Source organism: Amblyomma americanum, chromosome 7, assembly GCF_052857255.1.
Source record: "Amblyomma americanum isolate KBUSLIRL-KWMA chromosome 7, ASM5285725v1, whole genome shotgun sequence".
Taxonomy (NCBI): Eukaryota; Metazoa; Arthropoda; class Arachnida; order Ixodida; family Ixodidae; genus Amblyomma; species Amblyomma americanum.
In genome coordinates, this window is record NC_135503.1 from 114,999,572 (window position 1) to 115,025,618 (window position 26,047).

Sequence of the window (26,047 nt, forward strand, 5' to 3'; positions counted from 1 at the left end):
GCTTGGCTTTTAAGCGCAGAAGAGATCGACATCACTTGCATAAAGCAATACCTTGAGCTCGTTACCCAAATTAATAAAACCACGAAAGGCATTACGGTTCAGAATGCTCATACGCATGCAGTTTTGGAGTACAGAGCGAATAGCAGTGGACACAACGGGCAACCTCAGCTATGAGCGCAATACACGCGGCCCTTTTTCTAGCACGCATATCCATATGCGAGAACAAGTGATCTACATCGAGCGTTGAAAAGCGAAGCTTCGTGGCAGGAAAGCAGCGCGCACAAAAAAGAAAAATAGCCGCAAGAAACATATTCAGGATGGAGGCTAGATGACCCATAATAAAAAGAAGCTAACCATGTAGTCGAAAAAATAAAGGGGGGGGGGGGGAGTCTCTGACCGGGGGAAGAAATGAAAAATAAAAGTTCGTTGGGCAATTCCGTCCGCCAAGACAAATAAGCAGCGGGCCTGTAAGTTCCGCCGCGCCTGTGACATCAGGATTGCCTTGGCGAGAAGCAGGCGAGCGCCGAAAAACAGCGAAAATATAATCCAGCGGCGTCTCCACAATGTAGTCCGGCCAAGCTTTCATGACAGCCTTGGACACTCGGCAGCAATGAAAGCCTTACCATGGAAGCCTTACCGGTGGACAAGGCTCCGCTTGAATTTGACGTTGATCACTTGGTCGCCGTCGTAAGCTACAGCACGAAAGGCAAGCGCAATCAAATGAGCGCGTAATGGTTTGTTTAGTAACAATGCTCTAGGGCGTATGCATGGCCGAAAAACATGGCATCGCAAGTGTGTATTGAAACAGTGGATTAAACCACGACATTCTGCTCAGATTACGAACGGTATCGGCGGCCAGATCTTTGAAAATGATCCGGCAGAGATAAAAACCAGCAGGTCATTGTTTTTGACGTACAGCTAGCGTCAAATGTCTTAGCATCCATTTCCGAACTTTGTCTCGCCACTACTCAAGCACTGTCTTGAACTCCACCCATCGCCATCTCACGTATTGCAAAAAGAATTTCAACGGTGTCTAGTCTCGCTTGTTGCTTCATACAGGCGTATAATTAAATTGCATAACCGTGCTCGTTCGCTTATTTATCTACGTCACGTCATCATCATCATGAGCCATGACTACGCCCACTGTAGGGCAAAGGCCTCTCTCATGTCTCTCCAATTAACCCTGTCCTTTTCCAGCTGCGCCCACTGTAGGCCCGCAAACTTCTTATTCTCATCCGCCCACCTAACCTTCTACCACCCCCTGCTATGCTAGTCTTCTCTTGGAATCCACTCCGTTACCCTTAAGGACCCGCGGTGACCTTGCCGAGCACTGTGCCCAGTTAGGAAAACTAGCTGATGGCAGTGACTCCTAAATCAGGAAGGGCAATATGATAGGAATGCTGAAGCAGGTCTGCCGTCATCTATGAGCCTTCATATAATACATTACGTCTTTTCTGCAGTGCACTCTGCGTTTACATTTACTCTCGATTTTCTTTCATCGGCTCTCGATGAATAGACTGAAAATTTTTGTTCTTTTGTAAGAATTCGAAGAGCATTTCGCTACATCCGCCTATTATTGTTTCGCCGTTCTGCAATAGTTTACGAGTATGATTCTTTGGCTGTGCAAAAAATCAGTAGCCGATCAAATGATCCTCACGTTCTTTTACATGTTTATTCCAAGAGTCTTCAGTTGTTTTCACAGTTGCTTCAACCCGGAAGGCAGTGGCGAACCCATGTTAGTTCCACGGTCACAAATCAACGCAGGAGGTATTGCGGTGCATTTGTCAAACACAGCATGAAAACCTCCCTTCGCGAGCGCTTTAGGGTGGCAACTGATATAGTGGCACCCATCACGCACACGTATTTTTTTTTCCATGCGGAATGCTTTGAGCCGTATTTTGTGCACTCTTTCATTTGAGATGCCTATAGTACTAGCACAGTAACATCTAGCTGCCTTTCGCAACAACGCGAATAATTTTTCCTCGATATCCTCAGTAATAACCGCAATGAGGCATCCAGAGTGTGCTTTATCTGATATTAATATTCTCCCACGTTTGATGTTTTGAACAAAAAAAGGAACCGCCGTCAATGCTGGAGCCGGGTGCCTCTACGTTTCGTCTAATACGCCATCGATCTGATGATGATGATTATGAATTTTTATGGCGCAAGGGCATCTGAAGCCAAAGAGCACCATAGCACAAAGTGTTCTTCACACCTTAAGCAGGGTTAAAGACCTATTTTCCACGCCTTCGATCTACAGGCGGCTAGTTTGCTCAAATTCCGAAGTTTTACACTAGTTTTTATCCCGGGACGGAACTTGTCTTTTCCAATTTTCACAGCAAGCGCTGGCATCCTCACATCAACCGTAGGTCGGAGGCCAACAGTGCAGCTCCTCATGCTGATATCTGGCATGGGCAAGATTAAAGAGTGATACTTGTAGGCTGCGACATCATCACAAAAAATCTCGCATCATTACATCAAAATGCGCCATACTTATAAAATTAATCATCTATAGGGGACATTCTTCGGGATGAACCAGTCGGCACTGGTGTCGCCGCCGTACGTTGTATAAAACTAAAGCTCCCGCATTCGTCTCCTGACCCATGCATATAAGGTTGGGCCCCAGAAAAGAGGGGGATTCATTTTTTCCCTCCCCGAGTGCACTTTATGTCTCGTAATTTGAAATCCTAGTCGACAGGTACAGCAAACAAAATTATACACAAGCCTGTTATGTAACGTATTCGACAGTTTCACTTTATACTGGAAGGCACTGTAACTTAAACATATTTTCACTCTTTCTCTTCGTGGCCTGTAGAACAAGAAACCAAATTATTACTTCAGTGTCAACTAACTATGAGTATATTTTTTTCGGTTAAACGCCAAGATGGCTACAGCAATAACAAAAAGACCTCTATACATGAGCAGCTGAAAAATGTGGTGCAGTAGTGTTTCTATATACCCGTTAAATCGACCACACATAATATATTAACCTATTTTTCGCAAAAGCATTCATTGCTCAATTTGATTGCAGGGTGGATTTGTTTAACTACGCGGGCTTCAGGGTTATGGTCAGCCTGGCTGGGCACGGATCGAAGTCCCTCCGAGACGCGTTCGGATACCCATCTGGAAATGAGAGATGGAAAGAGTGTGTAAAGCTGTTGAAGGAAGCGATGCCGGAGATTGTGGGCTATGTTTACGTGCTAGATAAGTTCAGCGCAAAAGCCAAAAAAGAGGTGAGTGTACTACCTTATTAACAGCTGTCATGAAGCTATGGCCAATGCAGTACTGATAACACGTGTCCTTCGGTTTATTCTGCACTTTGTCTTGGTGCGCTATTCAACTTTTCGCTGAACGATAGTTTCAAATAGGAGCCTTGAGAGTGCATGGGCCATTCCCAGGTTTTTGAAAGCTTTCAAGCTGGTTCGCCATACCATTCAGCCCGGCGGAGAAAGCTAAAATGCCGTGTTCTTCCTGCGCCGTGGTTCATTTCTTGAGCTGCGCACATGCATGCTCCGAAGCCATTCTGTATCTCAACTCGCTTTCTGTTCTTGTTTCGAAGGCGAAACCGCCAGTACACATAGTAACGCGTAGCATGCAGGCGTTACGTAAGCTGCTTTAGAATGCCTACTTGCATGAATTATTAGCAGCAGCAGACCGCCTTAAGCACACAGGTGCCGCAGTGCTGCCGGTATTTTATGTACGCTCAGCCTTCCGTTGTGGCCTGTTACCGGATATCCGCCGTCGCGACTGCTGTGCCTACGTTGCCCCGTAACCTCCTTGACAAGTGGCGCAGTACAATAATGTCTATAAACACGAACTATTTACACAGTCCTAAGGAAGCAGTACGAAATCCTAGTCAAGACAAAACACGTCCAGACAACAAAGCATTGGGATGGAGGCAAAGCTAAGTACTTTACCAAGAGGGAGTGGCACTCCGGTCTGAAGTTTGTCTGGGCATACTCTGCCTTGAGATGAGCAATCAGTCGGTTAAAATGGGGCTTTATTACACCAGGGATTCACAATGCCGGTCCATCATGCGACGTTTTAATAATCTGCCCCCTAGATAGGCCGCCAATGCGATCATGCATCATAAAGAACAAACTCTGCTCAATATATTCATGCTGAAAAACAAAAATCGATTTTCAGTTAAATGTCTTCCCTCAATGTTTTCTAATCTGCGATAAAACCTGTGAACGTGTATCACAACCGCGACTTGCTCTTTTGCTGCGATTCATCGGGAAGGAAGAATCCTTCTCTTCTGATTGTAATTTCCAAGAACTTCACAGCTATTTAAACAGTGATATCCACCGAGCACCTCCTGCCTTAAACCTGCCAACTTGCTTTGAGGAGCACGTTTTCAGCTGTTGCTCCCACGTCTTAAACACGTCGAAGCCAGCACAATAGATGGCTATTCCTTGTTTTACAGCATTGGGTTGAGAAAGAGGCTGAATTCAAATAACCGAAAAATTGTACTACCTACTTACTGCTCTAGTGCCAGCAGATGTGACCTTCAATGAGGCTGAAAATACCGTGTAGCAGTCAGTTCGTTGGCTTCGAGTCGCCTTATTTTTCAGTAAAATTTCGAATAATACCATAAAAAATATGTGATTATGCAGATGCGGTGCGTCAGCAAACGCCTAAAAGCCACCCACGCATCGAAATGCAGAACCAAAGATTACATTTAAATGGAGAACCAAATCGTTTTTGGTTTTGGCGAGAAATGTTTTCTAAATTTAGAATAAACATATCCGAAAGCTAAATTTCAGAATTTTTTCATAATGCGAAATACTTAAAGGGAGCAACCGATATTCAGACTACCAGCGATTAAACTTTGCCACTACTTCCTTGCTGTCTTTTATACTACCTTTCGAGCAATGCGTTCATGGGATAAAACCCCCCAAATGAAATAGGTCGTATATCATATGTTTTCTATGGCACAACAATAAAATTATGCAAATAAATCATGCACGCATTACATTTTGTTTGTGTATAGCATGTTCGAGTAGGAGCACAATCTGCCTACCGCTCACCATGCAGCACACCCATGACACTAGTTAGTGCCAAGAGGTAAACGTGCAAGCAGTGCACGAGTGTTGCTGCCACTTTGTGCTCCGAAGAGACAACGACGGCTGCAGGAAAGCCAGGTGCCATCCGCTCAGGAGTGCCGCCAACTCATCGAGTTACCCAATGCTATCGTATTCGGCGCACTAAGTAGTGATCGCAGAGATAGTATATTTGGTTCGTGTAACATCATCACGAGGTTATAAGGCAATGCTGCTGTCATCACTGATGTTCTAGAAGGGATCCCTTAAATAATTAAGTTGAATAGTCCATATTGCACTAAAGAGAAACAAGATCACGGCAAAAAAAGTTGAACTGTTTTAGGGGAAAAAAACACACAGTAATTTTTGCACTCTCGATGGACGCCTGAATGTCGCTACAGGGTAAGGGATGAAGTAGAGAGTGAGAGGAGGTAGGAAGAGGCGCCGTAGCAGAGGGTGGCTCCGAATTAATTTCGGCCACCTGGGGATGTGCAGCACCCGGGTGTTTGCCGCAGCGGCCAGGATTCGTTCTTGCGGCTTTGTTCGCGCACGGCAGCAAAGCATCATCCCCACTGTGCCGCAGCGGCCTTTCGTGCAATGGCGGGCGCGGCGCATGCAGCATCCGCGCCGGGAAACGAAACACGTTCATATGAAGGCCGATCTTCGTATTTGCAAAGGGGTTGAAAAGACTAGCACTACGAAGGAAGTACTTAACAGCTCATATTTCAGGCCTTTGAGATGAAGCAGATGTTCAGCATTATGCCATTTTGCACGCAGCGTAACGTGCTAAAAAAAAGGAGGGCAATTTTCTCTTACTTGCTGACACGTTTACTCAAAAGTGCGGTGCTTGTCGCAAGGTTCTTTGATCCCTCCTCAAGAATTTAGAGAGTGTCACCTTGAAGAATTGCGACCCATTTAAATCCCAATGTACACAGTCGGTCACACTTGTCTAGAGCGCTTGAGTGGTGTGCTGTGGAGCAAATTAAATTAAACGTCATCGCAGCTTTTTTGCTGGGGATAAGGCACTGGTGCCTGCGAAGTTCACATGTCTATTAGGCTGCTCTCTAACGCAATTATTATCAGCGAAAGTCAATACCTATCTCAGAATTTCGCTTTATTTCTACCGTGAGGCACCGCTCGAGTGTTCTAGACAAGTTTAATCGACCCTGTACTGGGCTGAAAAAAAAACAAAACGCTTACCTCAAGAACTGATAGGACTGTCCCTTTGTTTCTCCATTGCAGCCTTAAGGCCACTTAAGCCCACCCGGAGTTAGAAGGCAGCGAGGGTGTATTTAATACGAAATAATGCCACAATAGTGAAATAAACAATAAAATCATGTGTGGGTAAAGTTAGAGTATGAGATTATTTTGTTTAATTACAGAAATAGCCTCAAGTGCTAAGGTTGGATGTGGGCAACTGCTTGCACTTTATTCGGCCTACAAGATGGCAATCATTTTGAGCCTTAGCTGGAAACAGCTTGGAATTCCATGTGGGCGAGCAATGCGTTAGCAAGGCCCTTGATGAATAATGATGAAGCCGAAACTAGCGCTCTTGTCGACGACGGCACAACTGGAGAATGCATCCATTTTTTTTTTAGGTTGAAGGCCTAGCAGAACGAATTAAGCAGGCGTACAAGGACCAGCTTCAGAGAAGTGACTGGATGGACAATAAAACTAAGCAAGCAGCGCAAGAAAAGGTGCGTAAGAATCTCAGCACTCTGAGATGAACCTGTTTATTCTTTTCACCTTTTCCTGCTCCCAGGTAACGACGGCAAGCTAAGAGCAGCATTTTGATATCGTTCTCACATACCCAAGAATTCAAAAAAATTATTTTTAACAAGAAAAGTTCAGGAGCGCAATTTTTTCATATATTGTAAGCTTTCAATATAACATTAAATATATCCGAAGATGTCTTGTCGGCAGGCTTGATTTTTTTTGCTACTAATTAACATTTTGCTATCATCAAAAGCGTTCCCCATTGCTTTCCTGTGGCATCCTGAACTGCTCGATACGCGCGATGGAGACACGACAAAAGAAAGATTTTGATACGCATTGGAAGAATGGACCACCGTCTTCAATATTTTCATACCAGCACATTGCAGTTTTTCAATATTAAAAATTTTTGTCTAAAAATCTTGGACATGTGACTGTGTATATCTGCTCTTCATCTCACAGACTACAAAATCAGAATGCGCATTTAGCCACTACTGTCTAGTCAATGTGGCCTCATGTTGTCGATAGGGCAATAATACGGCCTGGCACAAGCAGCATCTGTCCTCACTCTGTGAGCCATGATTAAGTTCCATATGCATCCGACCGGTGCATTCTGGAAAGCATCGACAAATTGAGAAGGCGTACCTGGTACAGTTTATGACATCATTCTTGCAAGCTTTGATGATATAGGAGGGCAACTAGTATTAGTAGGCATTGTGCCCTTACTTTTACGCCATTAAAGGTAGTTTTTCTGCATTTTAATTACTTGCAGCTTTTGTAATTGCTCGGCTTTTCATGTGGTTTCGTTGACGAAATAACAGTGCAGTTGAAAGTGTTAGGAACTGTGTTTCATGTCGCACAGTTTATTAGAGAATGTTAAAAACGCTTAAATGCACGGTAATGTACGAAACTTCTTTGCTTTCTAATTGCGGCGCTCAAGCATGATGTACAAATATATCATTTGTAAGGAATTGACACTGGTTATAATGCCTGTTGATGTGCAAATACACGTTATTTTGCAAAATGTTACTGGCTGTAATCGATTTAATTTGCACGAGGACCTAATTTTCGTGATTGTCACAAATTGCATACACCTCGCGAAAAATAGCTGGTTTTATGCGACTTGATGATAAATAAAAGGATATAAAAAAATTTGATGCGCAAAGTGCAGTGGCAACTCTTCGCTGGCCGCTTCTCTACACAAAGAGAATAAGCCGTTATTTTCACAGCAAGCTTTCTTATTGTAGCTCAATGACGAAAATAAATTATTAAATGCGTAACATTCCTAAACCGCCACTGGGGTTTGTCAGTTTGTTAAATGTTCTCCTAATTTGTGTTTAGCCGCTCCCATTACTGTCAAATATCTTGGACACAGCGACGAGCCATAGGACCCTCATAGTTTTCTAGCGATAGCTACATTACGGTAGCATTTCGAGCCTTCAGCGTGGCTGCGCCGCCACTCTGTCGCATGGTTGGTGACGTGGTGCGGAGCAGCTGCCGGCGGCGCGGCGCCGTGGCTGGTCACATGGCTCGTCACGTGGTTGGTCCCGCAACCAAGTTCCACTCGGCCAGCTGTAGCTATCGCGTCACTCCAGGTTTAACCAAAGCTTAACGGCCGCCAATTTTTTTTACCTCTTTTGTGACTAATGTTTCGCATCCTCCACATTAGTAAGGCGAGTTTACAAATAAACACAAGGCTTATTTCTTGCTTGCTTGACGACGAAGAAATTCGGTAGGCTTTTAAATTACTCTCAAAATGGTTATTTTCAAGGAACAACAGCAATAACGCGTTTTCCTTTAGAGCGCAGCTCTTAAGCGCCCGCTGTTGCGTTCCACGTCGCCGTCGGCATCGGCGTTGTTGGCGTAGTCGGCGTAGTCGGCGTAACCGGTTCTCCAAGTAAGCAGAGCGAAACGTCATCTCGCAGGCGGCTGGCACGGGAAGATCCCGGAGAGGGGCTATCAGCGTGACACGCCACCTGCCACTACGCGTCGGTGTAGACGACGTAGTCGGCGTAACACGCCACCTGACAGGTGGTTACAGGTGGCAGGCATCAGTGGCAGGTGACAGGTGAACCAACCGCTGCGGTCGGGTTCGAACGCGCGGGTACACCGGCTCAGTTGACGAGCGCCCTAAGCACTCAGCCACCGCGGCGGGTAAAAGTGGCCTTTTGCGGATAGAACGCGGTACGCTATTGATACATACCAATTTATTTTTGTCTTCAGTGTCCCTTTAAGCTGTTTAAACACACACACACACACACTCTTAAGCGAAAGAGATGCCTTTTCAAAATGAATTTGGATGACCGAACTGTCTCGCCTATGTATTGTGGAGCTGGACTCAGGGAGCCCCATTCAGTGAGTTGCTTTCAGAGCTATGCGCACTTGTGTGTGACACGGAAATACCGAAGGAGATTATTACAACTGATAAAACACGTAGAGAGGTGAGGGGGCATATTGGAGACAAAAAGATATGGAGGTGGTCGAGGCCGACAGAAAGCGTTCACGAACCACAGTTGTGTACTTCCCTTGCACGATACCGGAGAAACTTAAGTAAAGAGCAGTGTGTACGAACTACTGGCTCGTCTTATTCGGCTATGACAGCAGTAATTTCAAGTCTGATGCTCGCGAAATCTTAGGTCGATGAAGTATAAGGCACTTAACAGCTATGAAGAGCTAGCATAACAGAGCAGCATGGCGCTGCTATGCTCAATCAATTCGAAAAGATTAACAGCCCAGCAGTCGCAGCATTCCGCGGACAGTGCACTAAGAAACCGAAATTGATAATGAAGCGAGCATTATAGCTTTGTGTCCTTAAGAAATGTTTGCAGCTTGCACTTATAAAAGCAAGAAAACGAGAAAGTTTTTTTTCATAGTTAAACTTTTTTTTCCTACAGTTGTCAAAAATGGCAGCTAAGGTTGGATATCCGGAGTGGCAACTCAACACGACCTACTTAGAAGAGCTGTACCAACACGTGAGTAGATGTCGAACAGTGACACTCTGCCAGAATTTTTTTCATTACCGTTTTTCGTTGTCAGCAACTAAGTTTCGGTGAAAGCATATTCTTTAGGAGAATAAAATTGGCTTTTTTGTGACTGCCTGCCACACGATAGCACTTGTAAAAAGTATTTAAGTGTACACCGTAAGATTGCCGGAACGGAACATAAAACGAATCGAGCAGACAAAAAAATAAGACTAGTTAGGGAGTTGTGAAAATATATAAGCAAAAGAATCCGATTGTCTTTAAAACCAAGGAAAACAATTGGTTTAGAGTTATTTCTGTTCAATTGCCTCCAACCTAAATAACTTCTGAAGGAAGTAAAGGCCCAGCTGCGTGTCTAGTGAAATATAGGGCACCTTGCCGTAGATTACCGAAAGCGGCGTCACATTCATGTTTTTCTGCGTTGCAGTGTTGAAGGCGAAAGATGCAGCAGGGACAAAGCGGTCCCAGTTGGTTTGGGGCTGAGCTGCTTAACACGCAAGTGTCTCTGTCAGAGTACGGCTGACCCACTCCAAGAGATCATTGCACTGCAGGACGTGAAAACCAAAGTAGAATTGGGCTCGCTCGAATTTTTAAGACGTGAAGGATCTCCTACGGTCCTTGATGCGACAGGTACGCCATGGCGGAGAATGTGATGCCGCTCCACAAACAACACGGCATGATGAGGCGACGTGTCAAGGACGGGCAACGCTTCTACCCATTTGGAGAAGTGGTCGACTGCGACCAAAACTTACCGTTGCCGGCGCTCGTCTAGGGAGCAGAGATATAAAATTTCCGAAAATTTTCAACATCGAAAAAAAAACGCGAAAAGAAAACTTTTTTTCCCGCAAATATTGGAATTATTGGAAGAATACTCTAAACAAGAATATGCGCATGATTTATAGCCATGTACGCCGGGAGTTGCACAACAAAAAGATATTTTTATGAATTTTTATCGCACACATTCAATATTAGGTACCACTTTGGCTTCCCAAAGACTGCTGTTTTCGGGTCTACCGGACATTAGGTGGTCTGCTCAGTTTGATCAAGGCGCCGTTTTAAGGATTTCTTCTGATTACAGTCGCTTCAGGTGTCAATCGAATTGAAGTTGTGAGATCAGGAAGTTTGCTGTGAGAAGCTGACAGCACCAGGGCTAAGAAGGAAGCTGACAGAAAAGTCTATCAGTATACTTTGCAGAAACTTATGTTGAGCGAATAGCATCATAATGCCGCAAGAAATGAGCTGGTAGTTGGGGAAATGGGGCAGCTTTGTCGTTTATAAATAATGCCAGCTTGAAGTCGTCAAGCTTCGAAGCCTCGCATTCGTCAAGGCACTCGCTAGATGCAGTGAAAAATGATGATCACAGGCAAACAGGATAGTGTATACCAGCAAATTTCAAAGTTTGTTATAGAGCTTGGCACCCATGAGTTCACTATATATAGTAACTTATAGACAATCAGAGCAACTGCATAACTGCATATAAGTGATCATAAGCCAGCGTTAACCCACGTCAAAACGCTGGGTTACTGCGGCCATGACGATAAGTTGTTTTTTTTCTGAAAGTAATTAGAGTAATGAGGCTGCAAGAAGACGTAACTCGAAATGGGTGATAAGCTAAGTAGCCTAATGTAACGTCTGCAGACTTCGAAATGCAGTGTAATTGGGACGGAACCGCTGCTGTGTTTTGTAGCGTGGCGGCGCCGTGGCGGTGGCTGCGCCGCCGCGCTGTTACGTTGTTGGTCATGTGATGCGGAGCATCTGCCGGCGGCACTTTGCAATTCAACTGAGCAAGTTCCATTAGGCCAGCTGTATCTATCGCGTCACTCCAGATTTAACCAGAGCTAAACCACCGACAATTTTTTTATCACCACCACGCTTGGTAGTTAGCCGCTATGCGTTTTTCCTAAAATGCCAAAGTAAAGTATCTTAATACTTCAAGGGCCAGAAAAAACTAGGAGTTTTTCTTTTCCTGAGGAAGCTATTTTTTATGCATTGCTAAGCGCCTGCTAGGAAATATCAGCTAATTTACAAACCAAATTTTGAAATTTTCACAACGCACAGACGTGTACTCATGCAGAGGAGAACCACGCAACACTTCTGATACTGCCTTGGTAGGAAGGTTTTATGTGATTTAGCATCTAAAAGCGACTCAGGCTATGAGGGGTGCAGCAGTGGACGGCTCCGGATAATTTCGGCCAACCCTAGTGAAAAAAAAGCTGTATGATGCAATAACCTTACACGGTTTGTCATATAAATCTGATACAGTGATCATACAAATGTAATTCAATCTTACAAAATCATCCATTTCTCATACACGTCTACAAATGAATGCCAATGCAGTGTGTCAAGCAAATAAAAGTTGGATGGGACACATAAGCTCCGCTTTAAGGGTAGGACGCAATAGCGTCGATAAGTTAATTTCCATGTATGGGGAATGGGTCCTTCTCGACTTTCATATATCCCAAGGAATCCTCATCGCACTCCTGGCGCAGTGGTGTAGTATTTAAGCGATGCGCCACTGCCCTGCGATGGCAGGTGTTGCCGCCAGTGGTGCTTCAGAGACCCAGGTTTCTCTTCCTGGACAACCTCTTCCGACCAATCATTAATTAATCTCCCACCTGCTACAGTTGACAGTTTGTTTATAGTGCGGGGGGCAGGTTGTGATAAATACACAAGATCACGTGACCTGGGGGGCCCAGCTGCCACATAGGAAAGGTTGCCCGCAACCGAATGGGAAGAGGGACCGTACAGACAGCGGCTGAGTGGAAGCCCTAGTGCTAACGCGTTAAAGAAAGAGATTTATAGGATGTTTACCATTGTGGTAATCCGAATTTCTGCCACAGCTGGGACCCTGTGAAGTTCCCTCGCCAGTCAGAGCGTTTAGTAACTGGGGGTATGACAAAGCACTCACATGCACCGTTTCTTACGTATCCATCTGTAGACATTCACACAGACATGCATATCTCCATCTATGTCCAACATAGTGATTTTACGAGTGACATCGTTGTGTTCGGAACAGTCTGGGATTAGTATTCCGGTCGATCAGCGTGGCGCGTTGGCATTACGTCATGCGTGACGCCACTCCATTCTGACAACTCAGCGTGACAGTTGTTTCTGGTTTGTCATACTAACAACCCCAACCAGGCAAAGGCGGGAAGCATGGCCTTAATAGCTGTCACTGCAAAAATAATAAGTGGGGACACGGTACTCGTAGCATCCTGCTGCAATTATTCCTTCCTTACACCCTAGCCACGGGTCTCACCGCACACCCACTCATAGGATCAGGCCGGGTTCCGGGCTGCCTCCGCTGGTGATCTCCACGTGTGCACCCACGCCTGCAGGCAGGCCCAACCTGAACTCAGCAGGTCTGGCACTGCGGTGCTATCGGATCGCGGACGGCTGCCACATCTCCCACCGTTGGTGGCTTCTCAACTAATGTACTGCCGGCTACAAGAGGTGAAGACGCGAACGGGGATGGCCAACATGGACAACGCCATCGTGTGTCAGTCTCGAACCTCGTCGCCAGGATGGAGTAACTGCGGCCTCCCAGAGCTTTTGACCACGCGTGTCACGAGTCTAATTGCCCATCCTTCTGACAAGTGTAGAAGAGTTAAAGGGGCCTTATGTAGGGGCTAGATGTCCACATACCATGCTCGGACGCTTTCTACATTCTAGACAGCAAAAACGGAGAACATGCAACCTACTGCATTGTTGCTATGCTTGGGCATATATGTGCGTCTTTCATGTTACGTCGCAATCTTTTGCCAGAACATCTTGCGGTCAGCAGAGTCCCTAAGAGCACACGAGCGTCGGAGCATCATCCGTTTGTCAACGTTTCCTTCCGGGAGAAAAAGACGTTGGCCGCTGTAGGTTCGGAAACCGATGGTTTGTCTTTCAACTATCTTCGGGTGAAATGGCGCCATCCTTGCGACCTGTGGGGTTGTGATTGTGCCAGGATCGTAGTAGGGTTGAAGGAGGTTGGTGTGGACAATTTTACGGCATCGGCGATTTTGGTCAGTTGACGGTGTGAAGGGTTCGATGCGGTAATTTACGATAGTGAGGCATATATATTTTATCGTGCACCTCATGTGGCATATTCGTTCGTCTGCTCTATTCGTGTTAAGTGGAATTCTGGCTGTCCGATTGTTTCTACGCAAGTACTTTTCACAACTTATCTGCTCTACTAGGTGGTTGTCTGCTATTTAGAAGAGAACTCAGTAATTTGGCATATTTGGCATTTGCAATAGAACAAAATAGTGGGCCAGGTTAGAGAAGCTTCGACAGAAGTTAACAACTTTAACTGAGGAGCAAGCATGCAGCGAGCGTTGCACCGTAAGTACAGATTAAACCCACTACAATGGACAAACAAGGCTGGCATGCTGGCATCAGTCAGAAAACTACCTTTGATGGGCTAAATTGCCCCATCAAAAAGAATAATCGTGCAACAAGACTGAGGGGCTGGCACTACTTGCATAGCCAGCGGAGTATACGGAGAGTGCTACCTCTTATTCGAATCCGTTTCCGCAAACCGCTCGCTTATAACGACACTGCTCATAAGCTAAGCCGAGTACGCCGCTACGCTGAATGTAGCAGCATGCACTCTGAAACGAAGCAGTAACGGCCTCTCGGCGACTGCTTCTTTACAGCATAGGCACGAGGATGAAAAGGAGCGACAACGAAATAACATCAAGTGCTAAGAGACAAAGTTTTACTACAGGTAGTGATGTTCAACAACACATTGAGCAGGTAGTTGAAGCAGGCGCACAAGTGGAGTTCCGGACGCCGCCATGCTGATAGAAGAGGATGCGTAAGGGCCAGAGCAGGCGTCGTTCAGATCCTTGTGGAAAACAACCTGGGGCCGCTTGTAAAGCAGTGGTCGCAAACTATTCGACCCCTATTTAAACCCCACTGAAGAAACACTCCTAATGTGCAGAAAGTTTCCTAATATTAAAAAGCAGTGAATACGGCTTTCTCAAGTCAGCGATGTAGCGATGTTCTCTTTATTCTTGTGTTAATGCGTTTTATTATTATTGTTGCCATTACTATCATAAAAATTAGTTCGCTATTTCGTAATGTCAAATTTTCGCCCCTACGTGAAGAGAGTGAACTGCAAGAATATACATCAGCAGATTTCGCTCCCCCCAATTCGAAGTCAAATACAAATGGAAATCTCGGCAGAATCCAGTTACCCACGACCACTTGTCCCTGGCTGTCTGCCACGCTGTAGCAGACTCTGACTTAACAGTGACCATGGCTTCTGCTGTTGCAGGTGCCACACCTGCCCCTAAACAGTTCTTTTCTTAAATATTGGCACGAGATAACTCAGAACAACTGGATAAGACATCTCAGGAAATTGCGGGAGAGTCCAGTCAACACCTCCGAGTAAGTCGGCAGAAATACTGCCAATATGTGTGTGTGTGTGTGTGTGTGTGTGTGTGTGTGTGTGTGTGTGTGTGTGTGTGTGTGTGTGTGTGTGTGTGTGTGTGTGTGTGTGTGTGTGTGTGTGTGTGTGTGTGTGTGTGTGTGTGTGTGTGTGTGTGTGTGTGTGTGTGTGTGTGTGTGTGCGCGCGCGCGCGTGCGCGTGTGCGTGTGCGTGTGCGTGTGCGTGTGCGTGTGCGTGTGCGTGTGCGTGTGTGTGTGTGTGTGTGTGTGTGTGTGTGTGTGTGTGTGTGTGTGTGTGTGTGTGTGTGTGTGTGTGTGTGTGTGTGTGTGTGTGTGTGTGTGTGTGTGTGTGTGTGTGTGTGTGTGTGGTCTTGGTCTTGGTGGCCATATATATTGCTGCCGCAGCCGTGGCCTCGTGGTACAGCACCCACCTCGGCTACGGGAGGTGGTGGGTTCGACTCCCGCTGCCGGCCGGTTACCCACCGGTTTCCTCAAAATGGGTACAAACCATTCCCCGGCATGGTGCTCGGCTTCTCAGGGTACATGGCTTGGAAAAGGAGCCCGCGCCTTCAAATCCCAACACTGTGTGAGGCCGAGCTCAAAGCACTCCTGCTTAAAATATTGCTGCGGTCACAAAAAGCGTACTCAAAATCGTAAAGAAAATTGATGACTATACCATATTTGAAGAATATTTGAAAAATATCGCAAGAATATTGATTCTATGTTTCAGTGGACAACAGAGTTGCCGGTCGAGAGTGCAATCTTCTTCTTCTCCTTAGTAAGCATGGCACATACCCACGCAGGGGCATTCGCCAAGGTTCAGTAGATAATCCCAATGAGGTGTTTGCGCGGGGAAAAAAGGCGTGAGAAGACTAAATCAATATAAAAATTGGAACAGTCAAATGAATGAAAGAAATATGAATTACCAGGAATAGAATCGTGTAATCCCTTGTTTATCCTTTTCTTTTTCTTAATGCAGTTGGATTATCGGCCCGGCTGAAGTCAACGCTTTCTACAGTCCAAACAGCAACGAATTAGGTGAGACTTGCTGGCACTGCGTACAAACTATGAAAACACTTGGAGTGTCGATTTTCTTTTAAATTCAAGAAATTTCAAAATATTTCAACCGTGTAATATTGAAACAAACTAAACGCATTTCCATCCGCATTAATTGCAAGCAATCGCCAGTGAATCGCACACACTCGCAAGTAGCGCTTCCTGTTTTCATTTTTCAGTTTATCCATCCGCGATCCTCCAAAGTCTTTTCTACGAGCCTGGTCTCCCATGGTAAGTTGTCATTTATGGATGAATTTTTACTGCAAGGGCTGAATGCAGGCACTCGAACTGTGTTCTTTTCTTTCCCAACTGCTTATGCCCTGAGGTGTTGAACGTTGCCTGTGCTAAACCTCCTTTAAGGAACGTTTTTTGGACACCTACATTATTTGAACCGACCTGCTGCTCCAGCGGCTGTAAGCGTAACTTTTCGACGCTGTGCGGCGTTATCGATTCGATAACGATAGAGTTGCAGTAGTAGTAGTACTGGTGGTGGTGGTAGTATTGGTATTGGTATTAGTAGTAGTAGTAGTAATAGTAGTATGGGGGGCGTGTCTCGTCGGCGTAACCGGTGCATGCGTCGCCATGGAAACCATTCAGAGAGTGGTTACCGTGGAAGGATGAGCGTATGACATTAGTTTAGGAGTCCGTAGCCAGTGGGCGGTTAACACCGGAACCATCCGGAGAGTGATTGCCGTAGAAGGAGGAATGTATGTGAGAAGATTGCCACGGGAACTATTCTGAGGCCTCTTGCCCTAGAAGTAGGTGAAGAGAAGTTACAATGGAAGAAGAGGGATACGTATGGCGAGAAGAGAGGAATGTTTCACGGTTCATATGCGGCAGCTGATGCGAAACACACCGCCAGAGGAGATGATGATCGGTAGCACCGAGCACCAACAGCGGCGGACTGGAGAGGACAGCCAGTCGGAAAGCGACTATGCGAGGAAAACTAGAACAAGCCCTCTACAACTATGCAGATATGAAGTCTCTCTCATATTCTCTGCAATATCTTAAAATATAATTACATTCACAGCCGTCGCTGAATTCCGCGTTACACAGTGGTAACGGTCCTATCATTTTTTTTTTAACTTTTTCTCAGGTCTCTGAACATGGGATCTCTTGGAGCGGTGATGGCACACGAGATGACACATGGCTTCGACCTTAATGGTGATAATGATATAGCGTTGAGAACATATTTGTTCTCAGAACCCTTCTCCCATCACTTTTTCATCACCAGAATCTGTACCGCTTAATACGTATCTGTAAAGCAAACCGAAAAGTGCCGGAATTGGCGCCTGGTGTCGTTCTTCCTTACTTTCTTTCCTTTTTTTCTTGCTTTCTTTCTTTCTGTACTTAATTCAGTGAGCGATTATACATTACGACATTTCCGATCGTTCACAGCAGTTCGTTTTATTAACTCCCAATGCTAAAAATTAAAATTTTATATGTGAAAATTGGTTTCTTGATTGAAAAAAGAAGCCACTTTGTATAGGTTGCGTTCCGTCTTGTGGGTGTCAAAAACATTTAATGTACAGAATAGATCGAGGTTAGCTGGGCAGGCCGTCCCTCATTCTAGGAGCCCATTGGCTTTTGCTTCAGTCTTCTTCCACGATTAGTCGCACTGCATTTTTAGCGCGCCATTCCTCGCACCTAATCAGTCGGTCAGTCAGTCAGTCAGTCCCGCAGTGATGGCGAAGTGGTTGAGCATCCGCCTCGCATGCGGGAGGAGAGGGGTTCGATCCCCAGTGCTGCCGTGTACCCACAGGTGATACAATGGGTACAAGCTTTCCCCTGGCCTGGTACTCGGCTTATCTGGGGTGAAATGGTTGGAAAATGGGTCTTTGACCCCACCTTGAGAAGACGAAACCACCTTGTGCCATGGCGCTCTTTGGCCACAGATGCCCTTGGGCATAAAAATCAATAATAATCATCATCAGTCAGTCAGTGTCTGTCTGTCTGTTGCTCTGGAAGACCAACCTGGGTAGCAACTCGACCGAAGTCCCACCGATTGCAGCACCAGCCATCGCAGGGCACCAGCCATCTCAGGGCAGTGGCGCATCGCTTGACCGCTGCACCACTGCGCCAGGAGAGGTAGAACTCCAAGGGATCTATGAATGAAGAGAATGACCAATTCCGCATATACGGACTTTAAGTGGTTACCGCTGCCTGAACAACTGCCATCCGTGAACACAATCTGAACACCGGAACCGAAGGGAAAACCGAACTGGTAGCACACCTAATTCCTATCTGGCCTAACTACACAATTTCTCATCGTTTTTTTTTCTGCGTTCATGCGAGCACCTTCGGCAGAAAGTTGTTCCTTTTGCTTCACCTTTTAGGCCACTACGTTTGTAGATATAGCGTGCGTAAAAATTCGATTCGCTGCTTTTTGATTACATTTTCATGTACACGGATACGCCGCAAGGTGTTGAAATCGTAAAAGTTGCAATTTACGCATTATGGGATCAGCTTCCGCTGCGCTACTATCTGCCAGCTACTGCTATTACCGTAACTGCATCTCTTACAGGATTTGATCCTCGGCGCTTGGCCAGATAGTTTTAGAACTGTAAAGGCAACGCGAGCGCTCTCACGATTTTTGAGCGACACGGACCTTGTCTCGCGTTTGTGATGTCAGAAAGTGTGCCTTGTTTTTTTGTTTTTTTAAGTAGTTTTTCATCTGCCTCCCCCCATCATCATCGTCCCCCATCGTGACCTTCTTTTATCTCCTCTTTCTGTCCCCCAGAGCAGAGTAGCAGGCCAGATATTTACTTTTCAGGCCAACCTCTCTGCCTTTCTTATCAATAAACCCTCTCTCTCTTTATGCCAAAACAATACTGCGACACTAAGTATACCTGTCTCCTAACGCGAAATATAATACAATGATAAGATTGTCACCAAATGTTAAGCATTCTGAAATGTTAATTGAAACTTAGACGCGGGCCGCAGTTTATTTTCAGTACGTTTCACGCAAAGTTATGATGGTGCAGGTGGTTTCAAGCATGAAATTCCCATACCTCTGATTCTTGGATACCTCAGTCGAACATCGCGCAGAAAGCAAAGGGAAGTTGACGCCGGTACTTCAGAATAAACTGGTGACAAAATCCACGCGAAAACCAAGGATAGTTTCTGTCTAACGTGCTTTCAGATACATGAAGAAGAACTTTGTGTCGATCTGGAATCGTACCCACGCCAGCATGAAGGCTGTAGCGTAGTTAATTGCAGCCAACTAATTGTATTCTTTTCTTTAGTTCAGAGCCAACTAATAGCATGCGCTGCATTTGCGCAAAAGTAAGTTGCGCACAAAAGCGGAAGAGCCGAGATATCAAAAAGGATGCTCATGATATTCACAACTTAAAGGAAGCTAAGGAGAGACAACACATCAGCAATGGTAGCAAGTCTGGCGTAAACTTACTTTCATCATAGATGTCCTTTGAAAGACATCTTTTGAATGAGATGTGTTTTACAGGAAACGTCTGGTTCATCACTTCTGTACATCATTCGTGTTTTCTACAAGCTGTACAAAATGATTCATGATCATGGAGTCGCTACGAGATATCACGCACTACGAAAATTTAAAACTTCGTTTTCTTTTAGTGTCCTATGTAGGACGCTCCGAAAAATTCCATTTTTGCAGTTAGCAAAGCAGTGTTAGATAATTTTCTGTACATCGAACAAACGGCGGATAACACAGAAAACGAAATAGCTTTCCCTTGAAACCAGGTTTTAACATACAGAGCTTTGGAGTGTAATTATTTTAACGTTGTTAAACCTAGTAGACGTACGCAAGCATGTGTGTAGCCAGGCTGGCTCATGGTTTTACTTTTCTGGCGACGATATCAGACTAAGGTTTTATAACTGGCGATGATATTAGACTAAGGTTGCGCTCTTATCAAGGTTAAGCCGATCTGATCTAAGAGCGGCGTCCTTCTTAACCCTCTGTGTCGCACAGTCCTCTAGGATCTGCAGAGACGGAAGAGCTGCTGCTTAAAGGAGCTGCGAAAAATATTTTTCCCGTTTTCTCCGAGTGTTAACTGACAATTTCGCCAAAGTTGTCAGTGAAAAACTACGAAGGAGTTGAAATTAGCACATAAAAAAAAAAGACTTCGTGAAGGCAGATGCACAGGACACCACGAAGTGTACTGTTGTGCTGGGAACGTTAGGCCGAGAGCGTAGAGACGAGGAATTCTGTACTCATAGAAAAAAAAAAATACCGCTACTCTAGGCTCTCTTAACAACTGCGTGAAAGCACAGGTGGAAGCGCCTACGTTACTGAGAGAAAGGGGAAGGAGATAGATCATAATCAGCACCGCTATTGTACATTCTTCATCCCATTCCTCATTCTACTGGTTCCATGATGATGCTGCGCGTCCCCGTGCCCAGCGGCAGCAGCGATACAGATTTCTGATGCGTTTGGATGACTAGCCAGCCAGAATATGGAATGCGACATGATTTTGACGCCAGGGCACAGAGACGCTTGACTGGTGGATAAAAGCAACGCTATGTGGCCGCCAGCAAGCGCCGAACAGTGTTAAGAAGAAAGCCGGACGAACGCTACCATAAACACCCAGCCCAAGCCGGTACAAATTGTGCGGCTAGCAGCCTGTAAGTGATATGCAGTACGGAATGGAGTATTTTCATCTCTGACTATAATAATCATCATCATCAGCCTGACTACACCATCAGCCTAACTACACTCACTGCAGGGCAAAGGCCTCTCCTCCCATGTCTCTCCAATTAACCCTGTCCTTTGCCACCTGCGCCCACCATTTGCCTGCAAACTTCTTATTCTCCACAGCTTACCCAACCTTCTGCCGCCCCCTGCTACGCTTGCTTTTTCTTGGAAACCACTCCGTTACCCTTAAGGAACAGCGGTTATTTTGCCTTCGCATTACATGTCCTGCCCAAGCCCATCTCTTCCTCTTGATTTCGACTAGTATGTCATTAACACGCGTTTGTTCCCTCACTCGGTCTGCCCGCTTCCGGTCTCTAACGTTACACCTATCCTTTTTTTTTCCATGGTTCGCTGCGATGTCCTTAATTTAAGCTGAACCATTTTCGTTAGCCTCCACGTTTCTGACCAGTAGGTGAATACCGGTAAGATACAGCTGTTGTACACTTTTCTCTTAAGGGATATTGGTAAACTGCCATTCATGAACATAGAGAACCTGCTTATGCGTTCCACCCAATTCTTATCCTTCTAGTTATTTCCCTCTCAAGATCTGGATCAGCGGTCACTTCCTGCCCTATGTATATGTATTCCTTTACCATTTCCAGCACCACGCTGCCAATCGTGAACTGCTGCTGTTCCCTGACTATCGTTGTCGGGATAAAAAAAATTATGTGTCGCCATGAAGATATTTGCCCAAAACAAGGATTTCTGACATTTCAAATAAGGTCCCATTACTTTATCTGAGAGATTAACCAGTGCTCGGAGCTCTCTTTTAACAAAGTCAGGAATTAGCAACTGTTGTGCTGCTCACCACTCATCTGTTTACTGGCATATATCGTTGGGGGTCGGAATGTCCGGAAAAAGCCTGCAGAAGCACAACACGTGCCTGTCCTAGAGGGAGAGCTCCGAGGCCTAACCGTAGGTGTTTTGCGGGACACGGGTAGCAATACAGTGGTTGTGCGGGACACCCTAGTTCCTGACTCAGCTCTCACCGACTCAGCTCCCTCAGGCGCCGAACTGATATTATTGACAGTTAACCTCCTGGCGCCCATAATTATCCTAAACTCCACCTTTCGAGTTATATAACCCCTCTACGTTTCATTGATCAAATTAAAAAAAAATAGAAGTTTATGCCGAAGGTTAACGCCTAACGACACCGCAAAACTTTTGCCAATTCCCAATCGTGGGTATGTGCCGTTCCTTCAGAGGCAACAACTGGCACTTCCTACACGTGGAACGGAACAGGTGCAGTAAGATACGTAACCTCATTATGATGATGCGAAAACCTACTGTCATTACGTTGCTTATGTACCGTCCTAAAAAGGTGCCAGGCCATCAGTAGTGTCCTCTACCTTGCAGTGGAGATCCTATAACGGTCAAGTCCTCCCTAAATTTATGCATGTTAAGGGTAGCATTCGTCTTCCCCCTTCAGATCTTTCAAATTTCATGCGCATTACTGGAGTTCTTTTCCAACGCCGAGCAGCAAAGCCGCTGGCAATAAAATTTTATAAACAACGGTGCGAATAACTTCATTGTTTCCATACATCAAAGAAAAAATCGAAACATTAACTATTTTCTTGTTCGATTCAATATCATAAGAAAACATTGTGAACAAATAAACAGTGAATGTAAAGCAACTGCACTATATTCCTTGCAGAAACTGTTAATCTGCATTCAAAAATTCCTCCCCGCCTTGCTCGCAAAAATCTGTAATAATAATTGTAGCTATTGGCCGCTGTACGTCATTTTAAGCGATAATCTGGGCTTGTGTTCTGGTTCAGGTGCATATTCGTAAGTAAAGCAGGGACGTCCCGCTTGCGAAACTAAGGGACATCACATTAACCATACTGCAGAAATTACCGCTAAGGTGCTTTCATTCACGTCGGTTTCTTTTTGTGTATTTGCTTAAAGGCGGACAGTTCGATGCCCACGGTAAATTTACTGACTGGTGGAGCAACGGCACTCGCAGTTCTTTTCATAAAAAGGCTGATTGCTTCCGGAAACAATATGAGAACATCACTGACCCGGACGCCAATATGACGGTGAGAATTGACGTAATAGGTTATTCGTATCCTTCGCAAGGGAACGCAAGCATGAGCCCTGCCAGAGAAATAGTGTGAATTTTCTCAAGCATGTGAACCAAAATTCCAAGGAGATGTTGGGCCTGCCGTTAAGCCTGCCGACCACTGCACGGCCTGTGTGAATAACATAATGATTGGACAGCAGGCGAAAGGGGGCGTTTTTGGTTAAGGAACACTTAAAGGCCGGTGCCGTTTTCCTCAAAGAATGTTTTCCCTGTGAAAATTTCTTTGCAAAAATAAAGACAGAAATAGAGATAAGAACGAAACCTTCTTTTAACTCCCGGTCCTCCTGCTTAAAGGCATAGCACAACAGGACGAGCGATTAGACCACTCGACCACACTTCGCGAGAGAGTGTCGAGAGTTACATTGAGTTTTTCAAGATTATTGGGCACCCACAAATGCAACACTGCAGAACCCGTTTTTCTGGATCCCTGATGCTTGAATGCTCGGTGCTTGTATCAATCGAAAGCCTTGTCAAGGTCAGGGTGCGGTATGGGCATGTTAAACGGCCACTGACGTTGTTTTCGCGTTCAAAAGTAGAGCGTAATTTTTATCACTTCCATAAAGCTCTTTTGTTTAAATTTCGCCTCCTGAAGAAACAGCGCTTGGAAGTACTACTGCTTGCGTCGAGTCATGTCCTATGTGGCTTTTAGGAATGGGTTTGTTTCCGACAGACATTTAACATATTTAGCTTGCAAAGTTATTTGCAGAAGGTGGCCTCGCCTCATTGAAAAAAAAAGTAAAACGGGATTCTTGTAAATGCCTGTAGCATCTTTAAGTGGCGCATGAAATTGAGAGTTGATGCATGCGTCAGTTAGTTTTTGTTTCGATCGGTAGCTTATTCTTTTCTCTCCAATATATTGCTGAAGAGATCCATGATTCTAAACGCCAGCATGCTCTTACTAAAGAATGATGTTTGGTTTCATCTAGTTTCATCAAGGCTCATTCAGACCTAGAGATGTATTCATCCTAAATATTGTTTCATGTCATCAAACACTAAAGACATTAAAAAAATAAACGCAGATTTACTAGTTAATTGCAGTGCCATCTCTTTTCCCCATTGCAGCTCAACAGTGAGCAAACTCTCAACGAAGACATAGCAGACAATGGCGGATTGCGAATTGCTTTGACGGTGAGCAGCAACTTTTCACACACGTCGCTTAATTTACTGCAGATGAAAGAAGCAGGTTGTTAGCAATTGCTTACGGGATATTGCCACAATGTTATTCTGTACTGCTTGCTCTTTCCGACAGTGTTCGTTCTCTATCACCATCCGATGCACTGCCTTATCATTTTTTCTTTAGCTACATGGGCATCTTTTTATTGTGTATGCAACCGTGACGCGACTGGCTTCCACTTTCGATATCGCGCAGCTAGTTTTACGGCCATGAGGATTTGTTCTCTAAGGCCCCTGTCTCCGCATGCCATAACGAAACAGCACATGACGAATCACAACGCGTTAACACAATAACAAAATTGGCATGTAGTGTCAATAGTGATCCCGCCGGTGATGTATTTGTGGTAGCATAGCCGAACCTACAAACACGCACAACATCCCTTGCTACCCTTAAGATGTCACGTTTACACGGGCTCAGCGAATGTATGTTTCCAGCGTTACGCAGAAAAGCGCAGAAACTGGCTCCTAAACCAGGCTTCCTTTTGCAGGCATATGAGCGAATGTTACAGGAAGAATGCGATGGCAATGAAACACGATTAAAAGATCTGGAGTACCTGTCTGGGAGAAAGTTGTTCTTCATTGGAAACGCAATGGTATGCGCTATAACCTAACGTATTGGCACAACAACAATAATGACCCCATTATCGAGCGTCGAGCGTAAGTAACCTCAGAGACATGGGTGTTTATTCTGCAGACATGGTGCGGCATTACTGAAGAACAGAGGCTGAAAGGCGACATTCATTACAGCAAGTACAGCCCAAACAAGTACAGGTAAGTAGACAAATTTTGAAGAGATCTCTGTGCGCATGGGAATGTAGAGTTACTGTATACGTAAGTAATAGTTACTGCATGAGTGAATAGGTACTGTACAGTAGCTCTTGGAGAATGCAGCGCGCACCGCTTCTTAGATGCCACGTGCGACACACTACCGGCCAGGCTGTGGAAATATTTCTGGGCCCCTCGACTACGGCGCCTATTTTTCTCTCCCTTCTTTCCAACCCTCCTTCTGCCCTTCTCTCACAACGCGGTAAGGTCTCCTTCGACACGTGAGGTAGTTGCTGCACATTTCTTTTCTTCAAATATAATTTTAATTTTTACCTTTCCCGTGGCTAGCCGTATCGCACGACAAAACGTGAGTTCGCGTGTGTGTGTGCGTATGTGTGTGTGTGTGCGTGTGTGTGGGCGCGCGCGTGTGTGTGTGGGCGCGTGTGTGTGTGTGTGTGTGTGTGTGTGTGTGTGTGTGTGTGTGTGTGTGTGTGTGGGCGCGTGTGTGTGTGTGTGTGTGTGTGTGTGTGTGTGTGTGTGTGTGTGTGTGTGTGTGTGTGTGTGTGTGTGTGTGTGTGTGTGTGTGTGTGTGTGTGTGTGTGTGTGTGTGTGTGTGTGTGTGTGTGTGTGTGTGTGTGTGTGTGTGTGTGTGTGTGTGTGTGTGTGTGTGTGTGTGTGTGTGTGTGGAGGGGGGGCGGCAAGGGCTGCAAGCAAAAAATTGGTGGGGACACTTTAAGTTCCTTAAGTAACGCGATAGCTAATGGGTTAGTGCCCATATAGGCAGTATTCATCACTCCCTGCTCAACATTAATAGATCCTTGAGAGTCCTCATAGCACTCCTGGTGCAGTGGCGCAGCTAGCGGTTTAGCGATGCGCCTCTGCCCTGCGATGGCAGGTGCTGGCACCTGTTGGACTTGTGCTATCCAGGTTGCTCTTCCCGAGCAACCTGTCGCGACCAGTTATCAACAGCTAGCTGTTTACGGCAAGTTCCTCGTGATTAGCGATGTCCTCGTCTGCCCTGAGTATCTGAGATCAGGTGACCGCCATAACAGGTAGGAAGCGGGAGAAAGGGAGTTCGAGAACAAGACACAGAGATTCCGAAACGGAGAGCCATGAGCGCGCATGAGAGGCGGAGCAGCACGGCGACACGTTACGGCGCATCTGCGCACGCCACAGGTGCGAGCAA

General features: G+C 45.6%; 1 protein-coding gene across 1 annotated transcript; it reads left to right on the forward strand.

The window, feature by feature from the left end:
• Positions 1-3,065: 3,065 nt before the first annotated feature.
• LOC144098013 (neprilysin-1-like) lies at positions 3,066-25,834 on the forward strand. Its single transcript, XM_077630585.1, has 11 exons — positions 3,066-3,233; positions 6,641-6,739; positions 9,650-9,727; positions 15,003-15,115; positions 16,095-16,153; positions 16,351-16,402; positions 17,268-17,335; positions 22,749-22,879; positions 23,986-24,051; positions 24,791-24,867; positions 25,789-25,834. The coding sequence occupies exons 1-11, from the start codon at positions 3,066-3,068 to the stop codon at positions 25,832-25,834; spliced, it is 957 nt and encodes a 318-aa protein (XP_077486711.1).
• The last annotated feature ends 213 nt before the right edge of the window (positions 25,835-26,047 follow it).

Coding starts and splice junctions, on each gene's coding strand:
- LOC144098013 (XM_077630585.1), top strand. CDS start 3,066: ATGGTCAGCCTGGCTGGGCACGGATCGAAGTCCCTCCGAGACGCGTTC. Junction 3,234..6,640: donor GCGCAAAAGCCAAAAAAGAG/GTGAGTGTACTA, acceptor TTTTTTTTTTAG/GTTGAAGGCCTAGCAGAACG. Junction 15,116..16,094: donor AGTCCAGTCAACACCTCCGA/GTAAGTCGGCAG, acceptor TTCTTAATGCAG/TTGGATTATCGGCCCGGCTG.